This window comes from Phocoena sinus, chromosome 21 (assembly GCF_008692025.1).
Source record: "Phocoena sinus isolate mPhoSin1 chromosome 21, mPhoSin1.pri, whole genome shotgun sequence".
In the NCBI taxonomy this organism is placed as follows: domain Eukaryota; kingdom Metazoa; phylum Chordata; class Mammalia; order Artiodactyla; family Phocoenidae; genus Phocoena; species Phocoena sinus.
This window is the reverse complement of record NC_045783.1, coordinates 4,811,107-4,832,423: the sequence shown is the minus strand read 5'-3', so window position 1 is coordinate 4,832,423 and position 21,317 is coordinate 4,811,107. Positions and strand designations below refer to the sequence as shown.

Genomic DNA, 21,317 nt, shown 5'->3' with positions numbered 1-21,317 from the left:
TGCTTGCTCTAAAACCCTCCCCTGACTCCCTCTGCGCCCACCCACGTCCAAAGAGGGCAAGCAAAGGCCTGCCAGGCAACCTTGGATTTTAGGACAGAATAAGAGGATAAGGTACAAAATGTGGGTGTACAGAGCAGCTCAGAGACAAAGGCAAAACCTCACAGCAAAGAACAAGTTGGAGCTTCTGAGGTTCCAACTGCCTCCGCTTTTACGACTCAGCCCCGGTGGGTGGCAGATGGGCTGAGCCAGCGCTCACGTTTCGTTCCGTGAAATCCCGCGTCCGGGCCCGGGGCGCTGAGCCACTGCGCCTGCGCCCGGGAGCCCTGCCCGCGGACGGGGGCGGGGCTTCCGGGGCGGGGCCGGGCGCGCGGGAGATTTGAATCTCCTCGGGGCCGAGGTACGTGCTCGCGCAGACGTGAGGTTGCGCGGCAGTTTTCTCAGCGGGGCCGTGCAGCATAGTGGGACACAGGGCGGCCCGGGAAATGGTGGAAGGACCGGGCTGTACTCTCAATGGAGAGAAGATTCGGGTGCGAGTGCGCCCGGGCCAGGCGGTGACGGACATGCGGGGCCGAGCGCTGCAGAGCCCAGGGGGGCCCGGCTCGCCGCCCTCGGCCTCTGGGGCTGCGGGCTCCTCACAGGTAAGCCGCTCCTATATCTTGCGAGGGGACCAGCAAGGCGAAGTGGAATAAAAACCCCATCGGGTTTCCAGGGTCCAAAGAGTCATCTCTTTGTTCTGGCTCAGGCTCCCTGGGGCCCGGCGTTTCCGAAAGCTGACCTTGACGTCACCGGAGGGAGAAGGCCGTGCTATTGCGCCTGCGCAGTTGAGAGCTGCTGGGCCGGGGGCTGCTGGGCTAAGGCTGCCGTGGAGGGGCCCGGGCGGGGAGTGATGGGAGATGTTTTATTCCAGGTCGCTTAACCTCTTTACAGCCCAGCGAAAGGTGGTTCCTTCTGTGTAGAGCTGCATTTTCTGCTGTTAATGTTATCAGATCTCAGCAACCCCTGACGCGTTTTTTTCTTCACATTTTTAAGACAATAAGCTTTGTAGGATAAAATTCTAGCTTCTCGCTTGCCTAATATTCTGCAATTGAAAATGTATCACAACTAATATATAATTCTGAAATTTCACATAGAAGATTTAGCACCAACCTTCCCACTCAACTTAATATTGCCGTCTAATGAAGGGGCAGTGAAACCCATTTTGGTTCCCTTAAGTGGATTTATTGCTTTTTAAAGGAAATTGTAGCACAGCTTCTTGCCACTCAGGCATGCATTCCAGATGGTGTGGTATTCATTTGGTAAGAATTTAGAACTTAGAACTAAATTAGAATTTAGAATTTAGAACTAAAAATATTCTGATTAAGCCATCATGCCTTAAAAAGCCTTTTAGATGTACGGATGATTGTATTTCATGGATGCATGCAGTATTGCGCTGTACTTCAATTTCTCCTGCAAAGCTTCATCATAGCCTTTGGTCCTGGAAGAAAAAGTTGCCTGCTATGAAATTAGCATCTGCTTACAACTTAAAAGAAATGAGGTTCTAAGTCTGAGAGAATAAATTTTCAAACTTGGAAAAAGAGTTAGTTTTGCATCTCCTTCCAGTTGCCAGTGTATTTTATTTATTTTTGACTTTATATGTCACTTAGTACTCTGCACCTATTCTTTTATTGTAGCGTTTCTCTCAAAATCATTTCAGGGTACCACAGAGATGGATCTTGAGCGGTCTCTTAAGAATATTAATGTTTAGAAAAATCATTCAACAAAATTTTGAATACTCAAGGAACCAGGGGGGAACAAAAACTAACAGCATCTTGTGGAGTCTATTCTTTAGTTGGGAAGATACACAGACATTCATTAAGTAAGAACAGAAACATAAATTGATAACTTCTCTAAAGAAGAGATACACGGTTCCATAAGAACTTACAGGAAGTTCAGGGAAAGCTTTGCTGAGAAAGTAACAGTTAAGCTGAGGTATGAAGGGTGAGGCAACCTGAACTGAAGGTTGGCAGGCAGAATGCTTCAGGCAGAAGAACAGCAAAGGAAGAGAGCTGTGCATACACGAGGGATCGAAAGAAACCTGGTGTGGCTGGAAAAGAGAGGATGAGATGGAAGGTGGTTTGAAATAAGACAGGATTGGGATTGGTGAGTCGGAGTCAGATGCTGGGGATCTTTGTAGACCTGGGTAGGGACTCTTCATTTTAGGAATAATGGGGCTCTTTGAAAGGTGATAAGATCCATTGACACTTTGAAAAGATCACTCTGCCTTGCAAAGGTGAGAAGAGTGGAGGAAAGGCAGGGTAGATGCAGCTTCCTCAGTTACACGAGGACTGTAGGAATCCCGGGAGGCCTGCCTGGACCTTGGAGGAGGGTGCTGGGGGCAGAGATGAAGAGAAGGGAACAGAGTCGCTATTTCAGAAGTAAAGGCAGTAGGGCTTGGTAACTATGGCATGACACGTTACAGATATCATCATTGACGTCATTCAACAATAATATATTTTGTATTAGGTCTTAAACTTGCTCCCGAGGATACAAAGATGAGTTAGATAAACTTCCTTCTGTGAGAATCCCACTTAATGTTTTAACTAGACATCACCTCGTTGGTATTTAGGCCCAAACAGCATGAACATTACCTTTAGTTTGTGATTCTCTTTAGTAGCAAGGCATAAAGTGCTTTTGAAGAACGGTTGCATTTCATTTCTTTACAAGAAATAATAACCCAGTGATAAAGGATTAACCTGATACTACAGAGGAGGAATGTGAAGCTCAGAGTGAGTTTAAATATTTAAGTTGCCCCAGATCACATGACTAGGAAGGGGTGAACCAGGGTTTGACCTCCCTGCTTTCAGACTCCAAAGCCTACACTCCTAAGCATAGATCCCCTCAGTTATAAACAGTTCAGTAGGAAAATGGCTGATTCATTGTCAGGAGCACCATATTGCTCAGCATATAGTGGAGATTACTTGTTAACCAGCGAAGTGAGACCTTAGGTTTTTGTCTGTGTCTGCCACCATTTCTAGTCTTGTTCTGTTTGGTTGATTCTCTTACCTAATCTGATCATCCTAATGGCGACCATTCCCATGTTCACAGTGCAGCCTGATAATGTAATGCACATGCTTAGTCGTTTGGGCAATTAATATCACTTGGCAGCATTACTAAATGAGCTATATACCCCTTGAGTAAAAAGCCTTGAACATAAAGCTGTTATGCTTAATACCTTGACATAAAGAGGTATTAAAAGTTAGAAAAGGTCTTTTTTTTTTTTTTTTTTTTTTTTTGTGGTACGTGGGCCTCTCACCGTTGTGGCCTCTCCCGTTGCGGAGCACAGGCTCCGGACGCACAGGCTCAGCGGCCATGGCTCACGGGCCCAGCCGCTCCGCGGCATGTGGGATCTTCCCGGACCGGGGCACGAACCCATGTCCCCTGCATCGACAGGCGGACTCTCAACCACTGCGCCACCAGGGAAGCCCAGAAAAGGTCTTTATGATTGGGATCTCAGGAACCTGGCTCTGTGGGAACTGGCTTTGAAAATCGATATGGAATGAATAATCCCTTTGTGGTTATTGGGAACATTCTAAATATTTTGCCATGGCTTCACTTTCTGGGCCTTTGATCTAAAAAGATAATAATCTTTATCAACATGAAGGGTTCTTTGCATTTTAGAGGGTTGTTCGATCCATAGTAAACTGCATCAGAACATGGTAGGTTGTCACAGATCTCTGGCGTGATCATTACTGTAACAGGAAATGATCCCGTGTTTTCTGGGCCTTTATGCCAGAGTTAAAGCTATTTAAAGGCGTCTGCTACTGGCTTGAAGTCATTAGTCTTCACAAGGCAGCAGTTGAAAAATAACTGCATACAATCTTCTTTATATTGCAGTAAACAGGAAAAATACAAAGGAGAGTTAAAGAAATACTAATTATCTATTTAAAATAAATGATTTAAACTCCAGATAATCACTTTACCAAAAAAAAAACACCTCCGTAGCTACCGCCATAATGAACCAGTTACTGTGGCATATAGCCTTCCTCTTTGCTGCAGTTTGACAAGTCCATAGAGAACACGTTTTAAGGCACGTCTTCCGGTGACAAGCGATCCTCATTGAGGATAAGAAAGGCTACAGCCATAGAAGGTCCCGGCATTCGCTAGTCCTGCACGCGCTGTATCATTTCTCTGAGTTTTGATCCACTGTCTTGTCAGCATAAAATTATGCAACTCTCTAAGCACATTGCATAAAACTCTGTTGGAGCTTTGGAACCTTATGGTACAAAGCAACAGTGGAATGTAAATGAACATGTCTGGTTAATGAGCTATGAAGAGTCAATCCTCCGATTTTAATTGTTGGGTGGATACAGTATTGTAGTGAAATTGGTATGTAATCTGCGCAAGTTTTCGATCTCCTTTCACAAAACAGGACAGGAAACAGTTTACTTGTATTCATTTCATTTGAAACATGATCCTCTGGCTACTCCTTCACTCCTTAAGGTTCGATACATGTAGCTAGCTCTTCCTACCCTTCTTTTTTTTTTTTTTTGTGGTACGCGGGCCTCTCCCTGTTGCGGCCTCTCCCGTTGCGGAGCAGGCTCCGGACGCGCAGGCTCAGCGCCTATGGCTCACGGGCCCAGCCGTCCGCGGCATGTGGGATCTTCCCAGACCGGGGCACGAACCCGTGTCCCCTGCATCGGCGGGCGGACTCTCAACCACTGCACCACCAGGGAAGCCCTCTTCCTACCCTTCTTGATCTGCCCTTCACTGTGCCTGGAGCAGAGTAGGCGTCTCATAAACATTTGAATGGATGGAGAAGAGCAAAGTTCTGAATAGTGTATAGTAGTTTTGATGAAGGATTTAAAAATAAATGCAGTTCAGAATCTTTCTTTATGAGTATGTGTTTTGTTATGTATGTTAAATGGAAATTCCTATTACAAGAAAATCTTGAAGCCACATAGTAAACGTTTTCCTCCCTCCTTTCCCTTCTTCATAGTGGGGGGAAAGAATCATAGCTCATTTTTATTGCCAGTGTGTAAAGGAAGGAGCTAATCCACAGAGATTTGTTTTCCAGCCAAATGAAGCTTATTTGTTTACATCCAAAAAGGGGTTTTAAAATTGCATTATAGTACTTACTTACCTTCTTCAGTGGATACTGATAATGGTTTCACCTTAATGACTCAGGATCATTATCAGCATTCAGCATTATATAGAGTCATGGAACAAGGGTCAACAGAGAACAGGTAACATACGGATGAGGAAACTCAGGGAGATGACTTTCCATGGCCACTGGAGCTTTCACCAAACAACGAAGTATTGGGGGTGATGTAGAGAAAAGGACATATGATTATCTTGATTTTGAATTCCAGCTCCTTTGTTACTTCCTCAGCTGGAGGTGCTTATAACTTACATCTTTGCTTATTTGGTCAGGATTAGATTAGAGGACATATAAAACTCTTAGCTTAGTGCCTAGCGATGTAAAGTAAACGTCCTGGTAATTGTTTGTTCCTTTTTCTCCCACATCAGGGCTTTCTCACCAGACCTATTTATCAGAGGCATGATCTATTGCCTTATGAAGGTGTGTAATCTTTTGGTGCCCTCATATTGTGTATAAAGCATTTAGCCTCTGAGTAAGCGCTTACAGCCTCTCCTCTTACAAAATTGTAGAATATATTTTGATGAAAGGACCTAAAGATCTCTATTTGGGGGCTTAGAGACCATTTTAAAACTAGGTTCTTTGATGGTCTAAATTGGTAGAGAAGTGACTTCTGATTACTGAAAGTGTCGTTGTATTAGGAAAGTAAAGCATGTGGGAGACAAAAAGGAGGACAGACTATGAATTTTAATATGGTATTATTTTCTTCCTCTCTGGGGAAAATATGTAACCGCACTAGAGCTGAAACATTTATCTATGGAAAAGTCTTATTCTGTTCTGAAAAGTTCATCTTCCTTGTTCACCCATGGATAGGCAGGATAAATGGTAATCAGCACAATAAATCATGTGCTGTCTCTTAAGATATGTGTTGTTTTGACGATTTCATATTAAGCTACTTGAAAATGGGAACGTGAACCCTTCTCAATCATACTTAAAATTGTGGCAAAGGAGATTTTCCTCTATTTCAGGGAAAAAAAAAAGAAGGATGAAATGTTCAAATAATACTGTAATAGAATTATAAGGGCCCAAATGAGAAAGCCACGTATATATTGGGCCATTGTGTATGGTTACAGCAAAAATAATAGGCTTGTGGAAATTAATTTTTGAATTTGTCTGGACAGCTGAAGCTTATACAAAGAGGTGATAACCCCAGATTCCACAGTAGGGCAAGTGAATATCTTGTAAATCTTTGGTTTATTGCAGAAGCCTTTCCCAGTTTGTACACAGGCGCTCTCAAAATAAATGGGACAAACCATCACAGGTACACCAGAATTTCCCCTAAATGGAGTTTTTAAAAAACAGTTAAAAATATATGCAGGTGCTTGAGATGGGCGATTATAAGTTGAATTTTTTATTTTGCCCTGAGTATATTATCTAAAGCTGATTATTTTAGAAATGACAGTGTACTGGGAATCAGGGGATTTGGTCAGGTGCTCACGTGATAGACCACTGGATAAAAAGATCTTTTTGTATCACCTCAAAACCCAAATAAGGTATTGGAATAGATGTTTTCAAAGCAGCCATTTAAATGCTAAGTAAGCATCTTAAATAAAAACCGGGACAGGCTGGGACTGGCTGCTGAAAATACATTAATCTCTTCCTAAACCTTCCCATAAAGTTCTTTTTACTTTATGGGAAACTCTGGTAAATATAGTATTTTACATCCATCTAGCTTTTGGTAGTCATGAGAATTTGGTCCTCCTATATTTAAGCCTCACTCCATTGAAGATAATTAGAAAATAAGAGACTAGGGTGTTAATAATTTTCAAAGGAGATAAAACAGGTGGTAGAGTAGAAGTTTTTGCCAAGAAACCTTGGGAAAGGTAAAGCAAGATGGGGATGATGGGTGGGGAAGACAGCAAGCCTGTGTTTTAAAGCCACACTCAGTTTTAAGAGGGGAAGAAGGAGGGATCTGATTAATCCCACAGATGTTTCCTGAATTCCAGGCATTGTGTGAGGCTCCCAGGGATATTAAACACCAGAGTTACTTTTCCCCAGGAGCTTATGGACAAATAAGGGAGAAACACAAGTCACAGACAGATCTTCATTTAGTTTGTTAAGTCCCATCATAGTGGTTGGTGAAAACACTGTGCTGGGTTTGGCACTTTGAAAACCTCAAGATGATTCCTCTTTCCAGTGGGGAAATTCCAGTATCAGAGAGAGGGACACACAATACATGTGAGCAAGGAAGAGGTTATACTAACATGTCATTTTAAACCCAAGCACCTCATCAAGTATTAAATAACGAATTCTGGGACTTCCCTGGTGGTCCAGTGAATTGGCACTAGAGTTCATCCAAGAAAGAGAAGAGGAATCAGAGACAGATGTTCTGAGGACGTGGTGACATGTGTCCATAGTTCCTGATGCTAGAATCTCCCATGGGTTTTTTGGGGGTTTTTTTGTTTGTTTGTTTTTTGGTTCGTGCAGAACTGCAAGGCTGTCACTATTAATTACTCCCGTGCATTCGTTCATTGGTCGCTCTAAGTCTGTGATTGATTCCACAGTTCTTATTTTGCAAAGGAGAGATGTAAAGCCAGTTCTCTGAACTTCAGGCAGTTTGGGAAAGTTTGGCATTGGCTGTAGCCATTACAACTGTGAATGGATTTCGTGGAAGAATAGTGTCTGTTCATGCCTTCATCTGCTTGGGCTGCTATAACAAAATACCACAGACTGGGTGGCTTAGACAACAGAAATTAATTTCCTTACAGTTCTGGAGGCTAGAAGTTTAAGACCAGGGTTCCAGCCAGTTGTTTCTGGTGAAGCTCTCTTCCTGGTTTGCTGATACCACTTTCTTTTCACATGGACTTTCCTCTGAGTATACAGGAGGAAGAGAGTGTGTCCTCTGGTGTCTCTTCTTATAAAGATACTAATCCTATTGGATCAGGGTCCCACCCTTATGACCCGATTAAACCTTAATTACCTCTTAAAGGCCCTATTTTCAAATACTGTCACAATGGGGGTAAGAATTTCAACGTAAAGAGTGTTGGAGGGGACACAATTTAGTCCCTAGCAATTTGCAATCTTTTTTTCTTCTTTTTAACATCTCTTATCCCTTTATCCCTTTGAGCTAAATACTACAATTGTGTCTTTTTTTTTTTTAACAAGGACCAATTTAGTCAAATAAAGAATAGAATGAACATATCATCTTAAATATATAGGATGACATGTCTGTAAACCAAAAGTCTGAGAGTCACTGAATGGTAACATCCTAACATAAGTGGAGGGAAAGTTGTGATTTGCTCACAGACAGTATCTAAAACTGTTCTATCGTTTTATGATACCAGTATACATACTGCCCAGCTTAAGAAAAAGAGCATTATCTATGTCATCATTTTCTATGTCATTATGTCATTGTTACTTGGAAGGCTAGTCAATTGATTTCTTTTAAAAAAAAAATGATAGGTTGGCAGGGCTTCTCAAGGGATATCTAAACTCAGCCCATTCCTTCACCCACAGAAGAACTGAGATTTTATGTTTATAATTTCCTTGATCTTCTTGATAATGTTCAGTTCATATGTTGTAATTCTGACACTATGTTGTTTGGTTTTGCTTGCTGATGGGGGAAGGAGTAGTGGGTTTCTTTTTCCTTTATTCTGAACATTGCAGTTGGGGAGGGAGAGAGGAGCAGACCTCAAATCAGATCCCCCTCCTCGGGGGGACCCCAGGCTTTATCTCTGATCCCCCCCGTATCCCACAAGACCATGAAATTGAAATGCTCATTCCTTATGTCTGGTAAAATGCCTTTCTGATAGAAGCTGGCTTCTTACTTTTGGGGTTCTCTCTCACTTTTACTTGTTTTTTTTGTTTGTTTTTTGTTTTTAATTTTTAAAATTTTTTGCGGTACGCGGGCTTCTCACTGTTGTGGCCTCTCCCGTTGCAGAGCGCAGGCTCAGCGGCCGTGGCTCACGGGCCCAGCCGCTCCGCGGCATGTGGGATCCCCCCGGACCGGGGCACGAACCCGTGTTCCCCGCATTGACAGGTGGACTCTCAACCACTGCGCCACCAGGGAAGCCCTTTACTTGGTTTTTGACCTCTTATTATTCCTTACTGGCTTACAAGTCAAAATGTCTTGTTTCCATATTTTATCCGCCATTTTTAGCTGTTTGTATATGAATGCTCTTCCGAGGACGTTGGCCGCACGTTGGAAATGAAAGACTCTGTGCCCTAGTTTTCAGCTTTAAAACATTTACATCATTTTTCTGTGCTTTTCATATGCACAGAGCGATATGGTCCTGGAAGAAGTTCATTTTGATTGTGTGCCAATGACTTTTTTTCCACTTAATTTTTATTTGGCCTCTCTATTATTTATTTATTTTTGCGGTACGTGGGCCTCTCACTGTTGTGGCCTCTCCCATTGCGGAGCACAGGCTCCAGACGCGCAGGCTCAGTGGCCATGGCTCACGGGCCCAGCCGCTCCGCGGCATGTAGGATCTTCTCGGACCGGGGCACGAACCCACGTCCCCTGCATCGGCAGGCGGACTCTCAACCACTGCGCCACCAGGGAAGCTCTGGCCTCTCTCTTTTTAAATGACTGCCTAGTAATTTGACAAAATGTATGTAAACAGCTGATTACGTTACTCGACTTGTTGGAGATTATTCTTCTCATTGGATGTACCTGGGCATGAAGTAATATAAAAACCTTAAGAATTAAATTATGACTTTTGTTTCGAGTTTGTGTGTGTTTACATATGTGTATGTATTTTCTCCTAGGCTGCTGCACTGAATAATAATAAAGATTCCAGCCAGAATTTCTTGAGACTGTTTAATGGGCACATTTACAGTGGCGTGGAAACTTTGGGGAAGGAGCTCTTTATGTACTTTGGGCCAAAAGCTTTACGGTAAGGTAAATCTGTACAGTACGTCTTATCTCTCTATGTTTAGAGATGTGTAGAAGGCTTTTCTTGCAGTTTGCTGCATGTCACATTTAAATACATAGAAAGTACTCCATTTTTAAGAGAGCTCTAATACAAGAGGTTGAGATTCTATCATGGAAAGCAATAAGCAGAAGAAGAATAAATTGTGATGTCATCGTTCCTTGGAGGGTTAGTCAATTTATTTCTTTTAAAAAAAGATGACAGTCTGGCAGGGCTTCCCAAGGGATATTAGAGCGTTACAGCTCTGTTTTGCCCCTCCTCAAACTCCCCGGGGTGCTCTTTTCCCTCTAATTTCCACCAAATATTTATTGCATTTAGCAACATTATTCTCTTTATATTTATGACAGCTCCTCATTTGGTTTGAATGTCTCTCTAGATTTTTACATTTTTCTCTCTTCCTTCTTTCTCTGAAGCCTTGTACGGAAAGGGAAACTTATTTATAGATTTCAGAACTTTCCACAGAAGTAACCGGTTCTCTGCTGTCTCACAGTGCTTATGGAAATTCATTGCTAACACATTGGTTGACTTAATGATAAAAATGTCGAAATGTATGTAATCACCTATCTAATTTTTGCAAAACATACAAAAAGCCTGTGGATTAATATGTCTGTCAAATCTGTCTTCTCGGAGTTTAGCCTAATCTGTTGCAAACTGTAAATTTGAATCTTTATTAATGTTTCCTTAAGATATTACACAGTGTTCACCTGCTTAAAAGTTCTGTTACCGGACCCTATGCTTCTAAGTGAAGGTGAATAATGGTTGCAAAGAGATAATATTACTCTATGATTGTTATTTATTGCATCTCTGCATCTATTGCATGTTTAGAGTACTTCAGACTTTACGTGATTGCTTTTCCTTTGACGTGGTCTCTTCATTGTCAGCAGCTGCTGTCCCTGGACAGCGTTGTCCCTTCATGGTTTTTCTCAGCCTGGAATTGATAACATCAGCACATGCCTCCCGGTTCAGGCAGCAGTGATCTACTGCAGGCTACATTATTGTGGTAAAGATTGATTGATGTGATTGAAAATTCTTTGCTCCAAACAGAGTAGGACACAATGGGATCCATGTAAGATAGTTGAAAACATTGATATGTTATTGATTCTCTGTTGTGAGGTGCAGATTTATTTCTATAGCACGAGAGGGAGGTTTTTATCAAATGTTCTCCACCAGACTGATAAGGGGGGAATCATTTCTCAGTGCAGCTGTCAGCAAGTGTTCCATGAAGTTCTAAACAAGGGCAGCTGTTTCCTCAAACTAAGTAACTAGTACCGTCCCCGGCGAGTACGTGTCTCAGTACATGGATGGGGACCAGTGCGATTCCTACGGCCTTGACTGCTGTGTGATGTAACAGTTCAAGGTCGTTGGCAGATCAGCTGTTTGAATATGAAGTGAACAACCTAAAATCACCTGTATTCCCTATCACAGTTTAACATCAGTTAGGAAAATGCTCTCCTAACCTGTGCTTCTTGGGAGGATGGATGACAGTGTCAGAGAAATGGGGTCCTGTGTAAGGCTGCAGGTCTGTGAGCGTGAGATAGAAATGTAGTCTTCATTTCTGACCTCTGTTTCCTCCCCACCAGGCTGGTCTGCTCTTTAGAAGGCCGATAGTAGGAAACATGCTTAATGATCACAGTTTTCCCTCAATAGGCAGCTTTTCACAACTAAAATTGCCCATGGATTTAGTACATCTTATAGGCCAGGCCATGAATCTTCCTGGGATTCATTTGTTAATGAAAGTAGAATATAGGCCTAGCCCTCTGGAAGAGAATCTGCCATGTAAAATCCACACTTCAGAAAGATACAAATTAGACAGTGACTATTTCTGTTGCTAAAAGATGTATCAAAGTGCTCAGAATAGTGCCAGAAAACAATAAAAATGATTTGGTGTATGTTTATTTTAGGAGCGTAGATGTGGTGTTAGGTGTGATTAATACCTATACTCTTTCTGAACACTTTACAGAAGCTCTTCATCTGTAACAAAAAAGAAAGAGGCATGTTTAATTTTTTGTTAAACATGTATCAAATACTTACTAGAGCAAACTGAGAAACAGTGAACAAACAAGAATAAATTTATACCTTCACAATCCCACTACTGAATAGAATCTCTATTAACCATGAGTGCATGTATTGCCGGTACTATGTGTGCATGTATTTGTAACTCTGTTCACCCAGACATGCCCATCCTACAAGCTGCTATTTTCAGTCAAAATGAACGCAGCTTATATCGTGAACTTATATATACACATATTTTTTAAAATGAATATCTTTTCTAAAACACTTTGGTGTTTCCAACTTATGGTTTATTTGACTCCAATTGTTTGCAATTACATGCATACTCAGAGACCAGAAACTGTATCTGAAATATCTTGGAGGCTTTGCCATTTTATTGAAGCATTATACATAATCAGTTTTGTAATTTATTGGAGCTTGAGTGATATGATCCTCTAAAGAGAAATGCAAGAGATAATGTGACAGTTCTTTCTGGTTTGCTGAAAGGTCTTTAAGGAATCCATGATATGCTACTTATAAGAGGGTTTTAGAGCTTAAACATAGTTTTGTAATCTGTCACATAACATGTTAGGAAAAGTTGGAGTGTGATAAGGACTCCAAATGAAATTTTATACTTTAGAGTAGTGAATACCTACTGTTTGTCCAACATGCCCACTTGTCTTTTGGGGACAGCATTTCCTCTGGAAACTGATCATCTGGTCACAAGAACCAAAGAATTCAAGTTGAATTTAGCATAATCTTACTTAACTTTCTCTCCCACGTAGTCGGTTGGGTCAGCCCAAGTTCTTTTGTGAACTTTCTCAGCTGGAGCTGCGGCGGATTAGGCTCTCGGTGATGGAGGAAAGCTGGGGCTGTGAGGCCTTAAGACTTGTAAGTGGGCGTTGGCTTGTCCAGAAAGACAAGGTCATGGAAAATACAGCCAGCCTCCATAAAGCAGAGAGAATCCCAGAGGCATTTTAGCTCCTAATTCCCTCTGTTGCTAAGATCCAGCCACATTCTTGCCTTTCCTGCAGTGTGATTCTTCAGCCTTCCTAAGACTCCATAAGCTACCAAATATCCCTTAATGCCTAAACTTTTTGAGTTGGGTCTCTGTCACTTGCAATTTAAGAAAACTGACCATTAACGTAATCTACAGGTAGAAAAATACATATTTTTAATTTTTTAAATAGTAGCTTTTATCTTGTATTTCAATTACCATAATGCTTTCATGCGTAACTGGAGAAAATATGGAAATCTTTACCGCAGTCATTTACGTTCCCTTCTGCACCCGACAGCCTACAGGGTCACTAGTTCTGCCGCTTTCCTTTTCTTGCTTCTTTTCACAGTACACATCATTTTATTGCAGTTTTTCCCATATTTTAAAGTAATATATAAGCCAATTGTAAAACCTTAAGATAGTTCCAAAATATCTAAAGGAAAAAGTAAATACCACCCATAATTACTACTGTTAAAAAGAAAACACTCAACAGTTTTTGTAAATATCATAGATAAAATATAAATTGTATATATACCATATATAGTTTATGTTACATATGCATGAATTATAATATGATATTGCATGTTATGATTTTTATATAAACAAGAATTTTAATTTATATTTTTCCCTTTTACATAACATGCGTATTGCATTGGTCAGCGTCAAAATGTACATTATTATTTTTAATGTGCACAAAGTGTTCTACTCTATGGATGTATCATCATTTTTTTAGTCAGCTACCTACTGACTACCTACCCTGCATATTCCTGTCCCTAGGGAGTCTCTCCACACTCAGGTCCCCCAGCTCTCCGGTGGCAGACTCCTGTTGCCTGTTACTCAGTGAGAGAGGTTCGTGATGGGGAAACAGAGGTTCTTGTTTCTTCCAGACCAGCTTTAATTTTGGGCAGGCCCTGAGCATGTGGGCCTCAGGGCTGCAGTTTTCTCAGAGCGGCTGCCCCTCTCCTCCCTAAGGCAGCCGTGCTTCCTTCGCTGTGTGGGTGGCCTTAGGTCAGAGAGTTTCCTCGCTCTCTCCCATGGGACTGGTGCCTGGAGTATCACTGCAGGAGTCTGCACCAAGGTTGATTCCCTGCCTCATGCCTAGAGGCAGATGGCTTTTGCTTGGGCTCGTTCTGAACAGCAGTGCACTTGGCCTGGGCCTGGAGGCAGAAGGGTTTCCTTCCCTCCCTAGTGGCAGACTGCTTGCTTATCCTTGTTACCTGGCACAAGACTTCCTCTGCCTGCAGGTAGTTTCCTGTTACTCCTTCAGGAACGGACAGCTTTTTGTTTGTACCTCTCTATTGGCTAGAGCATCTTAAAACTTTCTAAGACCTCTGCTTCATGTAAGAGGCATGATCAAGAAGCAAGGAGACAGGGTTTCATGCAAGCAGGTCCCATGTCACCAAGGGTGGCTCTTTCAGGTCCCCTGCCATGACTCACATCTTACTTGTGGGCAGCTAACTTGTGGATGCCCGTGGGAAAGAGCTTACAAGTGAGGGCACACTCTCCTTGTGTCTGGGGCTCCAGAGATTCTAAACCGTCATACTAGCCACACTATTTAAAAGTTTGTTGAAAATATTGGCTGTTTTCTTCTTATCCATTTCTACAGTAGCTGTCTCTTTCTCCTGTACTCTTCCCCAGATGGAATAACTTGTGTGTCTGTCTTTCCACAGAGGGGCTTGTCACTCTTTGGAATTTATTTCACCTGGCTGCCTGCAATGTCTTGTCTCTGATGGGCTCAAGAAAATTTAGGATTTTGTAAATACTGTGATTTTTCTCTCCTTATTAGGGTAGGATCCATATTCACTTTTAGCTTCTATATCCTAAGTAGAAGCAGAACTCCCTTTTTCCTTTTCAGCATGGTTAAGACCATTTCTTTCTTTTTATAACCTCTTTCTCTGAGTTCCCAGCATAAGTTTTACAATCTTTATATTCAACTGTTTTACACGCTAGTATCCGTATGACACTTTTGACCACGTGATAATCTTCATAAGCAGTTGCCTCGTCTGCATGTGTGGTTGTCATTAATCTGAACCTGTGACAATACTGTCCTTGATGCTATTTATGTTTGGTTAAGGAGGTTCAGATGATTCTGCTAGTGATAACAGGAAGAATGTGGCTGGTGGTTAAAATAGTATTGGGTCTTATTTATTGATTTGTTTTAGGCAGTTATTTCTAACTAGAGGAATTTTCTTACTATCACTTCAGTTTTTAGTTTGAACATAATTTTTATATTAGAATTTTGGTTGCAAGCGACAGAAGCCCAACTTAAACAAGCTTAGTAATTATTTATTATAAGAATATGGGTGTCTTTTGATACCGGAAGGTAATGCAGTCAGGCTTCAGGTAGAACTGGAAGCGAAGGCTAAACACTATGAGGACTCTCTGCATTTCCTGATTCTGTTCCCCGCTGAAATCTCCTGTCATCTGTGTCTCTGCAGACAGGCCTCTCTTGGCTTTTCTGGTGCCCGTGTCAGGACACATTACCCTAGACAGCTCCCATGATAGATCTCCCAATCCTAATGAGAAACTGATCTCTCTGTGTCCCGGATAAATTCCTCAGGAAAATGCTGATGAATCCAGCTTGATCCAGGTTTCCATTCCTGAATCAGCTGTGTAAAAGGCAAGGGATCAGAGGAAAGGACAGAGGCCACTCCCGGCTGGGCCTAAAGCCCGCGGTGGGCAGGCCGTCGTGTTATGCAGAGTGAATGGTCTCAGGTAGCCAGTTGGATTGGGAGTGGATGGAGCTTGAGAGGATCAAGAGATAGAAATATAACAGTACAGGTGTTTACTGTGCCTCGAAAATTTTCATGGTACTGATATGTTTTTCTTAGTTTAAGATAAAGGGTACTTAATAATAAACACAAAATTCATTGGTTTATTGGGGCTCAGTCATCATAACATTTTTCTATTTCATAAAAATTCATAAAAATAAAATTTATTATAAAAATAGTTATTTTTATGCACATTTCCCCCTGAGTAGATTTATAAGACCCAAAAAAGGCATACTTCTTTGATTTGGGGTTCTTACTGGGGCTACTCCTGCATTTGAACTGGGTCTTAACCTTTGAGATTTTATATGTAGATGCAGTTTCATTATAGAAAGTGAGTTAGAATCCACTTTAGGAGCCATGCAGCTGAAAAGATTTTAGGTATGATGGCTTCTGGGCATGACAGTTGTACACCTTTCACTGGCGTTGAACCTCCGTAGGCTAAGTTATGGAGTACTTACGGGCACACATGTTTCCTGTCAAGAACTGTGGGGCGTGTAAAATGCATTTATGATTGACAGTAGGGCGCACAGCGTTTAAAACCCACATCTTTAAAGTTAGACTGGTTAACCTTGTACAATGCTGTAACATGGTGCTTTGGAATTAGAAGCACAGAGCAGTAACGTTTGCTGCCAAAAGAGCCGTATTTATTAACTCAACAAAGCTATAAGGAGAAGGGTTTGAAAGGCAGAAAACTATTTCATCTTGAGAGTCATTTCTGATCTTCATCGTCAGAAGTCTCGTAAAACCACTTTCTTTTTTTCTTTTTTTAAAACTGGACATACTAATCAATCCTATAAAAACTGAAAGGCTATGAATTTTTCATCACTGCACTGTGGCTTTCAAGTTAACCGTAAATATTTACAAATCCCCTCTTCCCAATACCTACAAAGGCAGAAGGAAACTAAAAGAATTGAAGACAATAGCATTTTGACTTGTTCTCTTTTCTTTTAATATGAAAGATTTTGCAAAAATTTGTTTCACTGTGTTATCCCGAAGCAGGGGGGTAGAAAAGAGTAAGTGTCTTAAACTATAGATCTCATTTTGGAACAGGTAAACATTTCCAATCTACTGTAGCTAGAAGTAAGGAATGTGAATGTTGGTGGCTTTGTAGAATTCATAAAAACACCAACTACAGGCAATTTAAATTTAGCCTTATCTCACCCCAAGCTTTTGAATCAGAGAAAAAGCTGAGAGCCAGTAGACTGTGGTGTGAATAAAAGGTACCTCATCTGACAAGAAAAGAGAACAGGGGTGTGTTTTCTTGGGCTTACTGTCAGGGCCTTATTATTTCTCTAGGAACTTACTTTCTTTGTGAGTTGAAAAAATGATTGCCATATCTAGTTTTATAAGGATACAAAGCCATTAACAAAAATACGATATTAGCTATCACTTTGTGCCCTTGAAGTGTCTATTGTGACTAACATTTGTTTGCTTATATTCCAAAAAGTGAAGGAACAAAAATTTCATGCGTGATATACTTACTGCCGCTCAAAGATGGGTTTGCTTTTGTTCTAGGATTCATTTTGGAATGAAAGGCTTCCTCGTGATTAATCCAGTTAAGTCTAAAAATAAAAATGGACTTTCTCCTGTTTTTGAAGTACAGCTCACCAAAGATCTGATTTGTTTCTTTGACTCATCAGTAGAAATCAGGTAAAAGATTGAATTAAAAATTGCTTCAGCTGCAAAACTGCAAAGTTGGCTCTGCAGTTGGGTTTGGGAATGTCACATGTGAAAATAAATAAATAAACAAAAATTTTCAAAGTAGTTTATAACTGATAAAACGTCATTTTTAAAAGATTCTTCAAATAACATGTTTTGTTAGGGTTGTCATTGTTTGGCTATGTAACTCTTATAAGCTGGTTAACATAAAGTGTTTATGTTTATATCAAAGATCATTTAAAATGACACTTTGTGAATTGTAACCAGGCACATGATTAACGTGTTTTCTATTCCTTTCTATAGAAACTCAGCAGAAAGCCAACAGAGAATAAGAATGATGGAAGAATTAGATGTATGTTCACCTAACTTCAGTTTCTCAAGAGCAGAAAGTGAAGTGAAAAAGCAGAGAGGACGGATGCTGTGTGATGTGTTAATGGATCAGAAAGTGTTACCCGGCGTGGGAAACATCATCAAAAATGAAGCTCTCTTTGACAGTGGTCTCCATCCCGCTGTTAAAGTAGGTGTTAAGTAGTTTTTAAATGATTTCTATATTTTTAAATACTGTGAAGGGACCAACGTGGAACACTTAAATCGGCATGGCAGTAACACATTCTCCCCAGACAGACTTCCGGGGTCTTCGCTCACGCCAGCTTCTCTGTGAGGCCAACCCTGGCCTCTCTTTTAAAAATTGCTGTGTGCATCCCTGCCACCCACTTCTTCCTCCCAGGCTTCCATAACTTGCTTGCTTTTTATTTTTCTCCACACCACTGATCACCTGATACTTACATGTTATATACATTGTTTAGGATCTGACTTCTGCTAGAACACAGTCCCTTAGGAGGAAGGTGTCTGTTTGGTTCGTTGATGTATCCAAGTATCTAGAATACAGTCTGGCATTTGGAAGGCATTAAATATTTGTTGAATGTATGAAAGAGCGAAGCTCACAACTTTCTTTTACTATCTGGCATATTAAATTCACACTCGACACACACTCATATATTCCTATTTGTACCTGTTCATGACATTAGAAAATGCTGTTTTGGTGGAATGGTAAGAATGGAAGTCAGGTAGCAGAGAATAAGGAATAAGTGATTGGTGAGGAAATGCAAACAAAACTTAGAGTGATTGTTAAAATAGCTTAGATTGGAGTGAAGGGAAAATATTAGACGGCTGGATGGAGAAGTTGGGACAAGAACTGGATTTTTAGGGGTTTTTTTTCTTGTTCTTCAACTGGAGTGACATGAACTTATTTATATGTTGGGGAAAAAAACCAAACTGGCCGAGAGGGAGCGGTTAAAATTGTAAAAAAAAAAAAAAGGAACGGTGATTAATAGGACCAAGTTGTAAGAAGGTCAGAGCGGTTAGAACTCAAAACCAGGTGGAAGGATACATATATTTTCGTTTCCAGGGAAGAAAGCTACATTAGGGCTTTTATCCAGACCAAAATAGTCTCTATTAACTAAACCATCTTTCACGTGATTCCAAAGGTACCTATTTATTTTGTGTAATTGCTTCCCAGAGAGTTTTTATAAAAGTCAGATCAGTAGGAAATAAGTTTTCAAAGAAACCAGTTAATAATTGTTGTAGATTTGGTTCTGTTTTTTGACACTTGGAACCTGCTTGTCAAATTTCTGTAACATGGGAATAATGAAACAGAATTTTAACACTAATGAGCTTATGAGCTTTCTAAAATCATCTAGAACTCTATGGAAAATGTTTTTGAAAAAAGTACCCAGAGTGTTGTTAACCAGAACATTGTTGTTATCTTTGATAAACTGACAATTTACTTTTTATCAGTACGTCCACCTGGCCGGCCGTAATGCGTGAGGGGGTTAAAAATTAATCTTTCTGAAGCTTAGCTATTAGCCCCCTAAAAGCACACGCACAATGATTGAAAAAGTATAATCTAGCCTTTTAAGATGTGACTGAACATAGTACGTAAGATGTGGTAAGAAATAAATGAATTTGAGAAGTACATATGTTTTAAACTTTAAATAAATGAAAAAATAATACTTTTAGAAGGATTATGTTGATTAGATGGTTTTAGATTTTATAGGCACTGATAAATTTGTTTCTGTTGTATAAAGGTATACATATGTATTCATATACACACAACAAAGGTGAGTCTTCAGAATTTCTTCTGGAATTACTATTGAAACTACATGTGCCAAATGATAATGAATTCTGCAGAGGGTGACCCTGAGGTTTATGCTAGGCTGTGTCACAAAACAATTCTTCAGCAAGGTCTGTTTCTGAGTTCTTCCATGTGTTAACATGTACTTTAATATTAAAGCATGTCTATAAATTCATATCTTTTTAAAGCTTGATAGTGACCTTGGTGAACATCTACTCCTGTACCTGTTTGTCCCTTCTTTCTGGTCTTTTTTTATTTTTTTCCTTCCCTTTTTCTCCTGCAAGACTTTTCAAGGTGGCTGATAGGCAATGCTGGGACTCTGAAGATGTCCAGTACAGAATAGGTATTCAATAAATATTTGAATTTAGAATTAAAGTTTATAAGATGGTATTTTTCTTTTTTGAATTTTTCTAAAATTGAGGTATAGTTAATTGGCAATGTTGTGTTAGTTTCAACTGTACAGCAGAGTGATTCGGTTATATACATATATGTATTCTTTTTCCGAATCTTTTCCTTATAGGTTATTAAAAGATACTGAGGGGACTTCCCTGGCGGTCCAGTGGTTAAGACTTTGCCTTCCAATGCAGGGGATGCGGGTTCGATCCCTGGTCAGGGAGCTAAGATCCCACATGTCTCGTGGCCAAAAAACCAAAACATCAAACAGAAGCAATATTGTAAAAAATTCAATGAACACTATAAGAATGGTCCACAACAAAAAAATATAAATCTTAAAAAAAAATAAAGATACTGAGTATAGTTCACCATGCTATACAGTTAGGTCCTTGTTGTTTATCTATTTTCTATGTAGTCGTGTGTATCCATTAATCCCAAAGTCCTAATTTATCTCCCACCCCACCCCCGGCTAGCCCCTTTGGTAACCATAAGTTGTTTTCTATGTCTATGGGTCTATTTCTGCTTTGTAAATAAGTTCGAGAGTGGATGGTACTTTTTATCTGTAGTACCATCACTTAAAAATATACACTGTTAATAACACTGAATAGATATATGAGTTTTAGAAGAGATGCATATATTTCAAATCTATTTCAAGTTCTCTTAGGTAGAACTGGCAAGTGGTATTGTTTTTCTACAATAATGAACAAATTATGAAGCTCTCCTGAGTTGTTTTTCTGTTTTAAGGTTTGTCAGTTAACAGATGAACAGACACATCACCTTGTGAAAATGATACGTGATTTCAGCCTTCTTTTTTACAGGGTAAGAGCAAAAATTTTTCAACTATGTAAAATGTCAGTTATTTCCCTTTGCACCAGAAATGTCAAGGCTGTATGTAGCCATCTAGTGGTAAGAGCATAGAGGTGCAGTAGGGGAGAGTGACACGTTATGGGGCATAATTAACACCTTGAAATTAGGTCACAGGTCGGTCCAAACTTGTCTAACTCTAATTATATTAAATTATCTTTACACTAAGTTGGGGGACAGCTATGTTAGCATTTTACTTACTTAGACTCTTGTTCTAATTTTGGATATATAAAAGTAACATATAGGTAGCCTAGAGAGAGATTCAGTACTTTGGGATAAATATAGACTTCAGTTCAATCAGATTTTGCCACTTACCTATCAGTGTGGTTAATGTTATTTAGGTAACTTAATTTAGATTTAGTTTCTTTATCTGTAAAACGGGATAATAATACTTCTCTATCTACCACAGAGACTGTTTTGAGAATAAGTCCTCACTAAACTGTAAATTTTGAAAGTTGTATATATACATATATATGCATATATAGAGTTAAGTAAACACATT

At 40.2% G+C, this 21,317-nt stretch overlaps 1 protein-coding gene across 1 annotated transcript in view; it reads left to right on the top strand.

Annotated features, from left to right (window-relative positions):
- Nucleotides 1–407: 407 nt before the first annotated feature.
- The window catches only part of NEIL3 (nei like DNA glycosylase 3), a 42,165-nt gene continuing 21,255 nt past the window's right edge, over nucleotides 408–21,317 (top strand). The window contains exons 1-5 of the mRNA XM_032618625.1: nucleotides 408–638; nucleotides 9,845–9,972; nucleotides 17,281–17,415; nucleotides 17,728–17,941; nucleotides 20,696–20,770. Coding sequence (XP_032474516.1) covers nucleotides 483–638; nucleotides 9,845–9,972; nucleotides 17,281–17,415; nucleotides 17,728–17,941; nucleotides 20,696–20,770 — 708 coding nt within the window. The 5' untranslated portion in view covers nucleotides 408–482. The remainder of the gene's footprint in view (nucleotides 639–9,844; nucleotides 9,973–17,280; nucleotides 17,416–17,727; nucleotides 17,942–20,695; nucleotides 20,771–21,317) is intronic.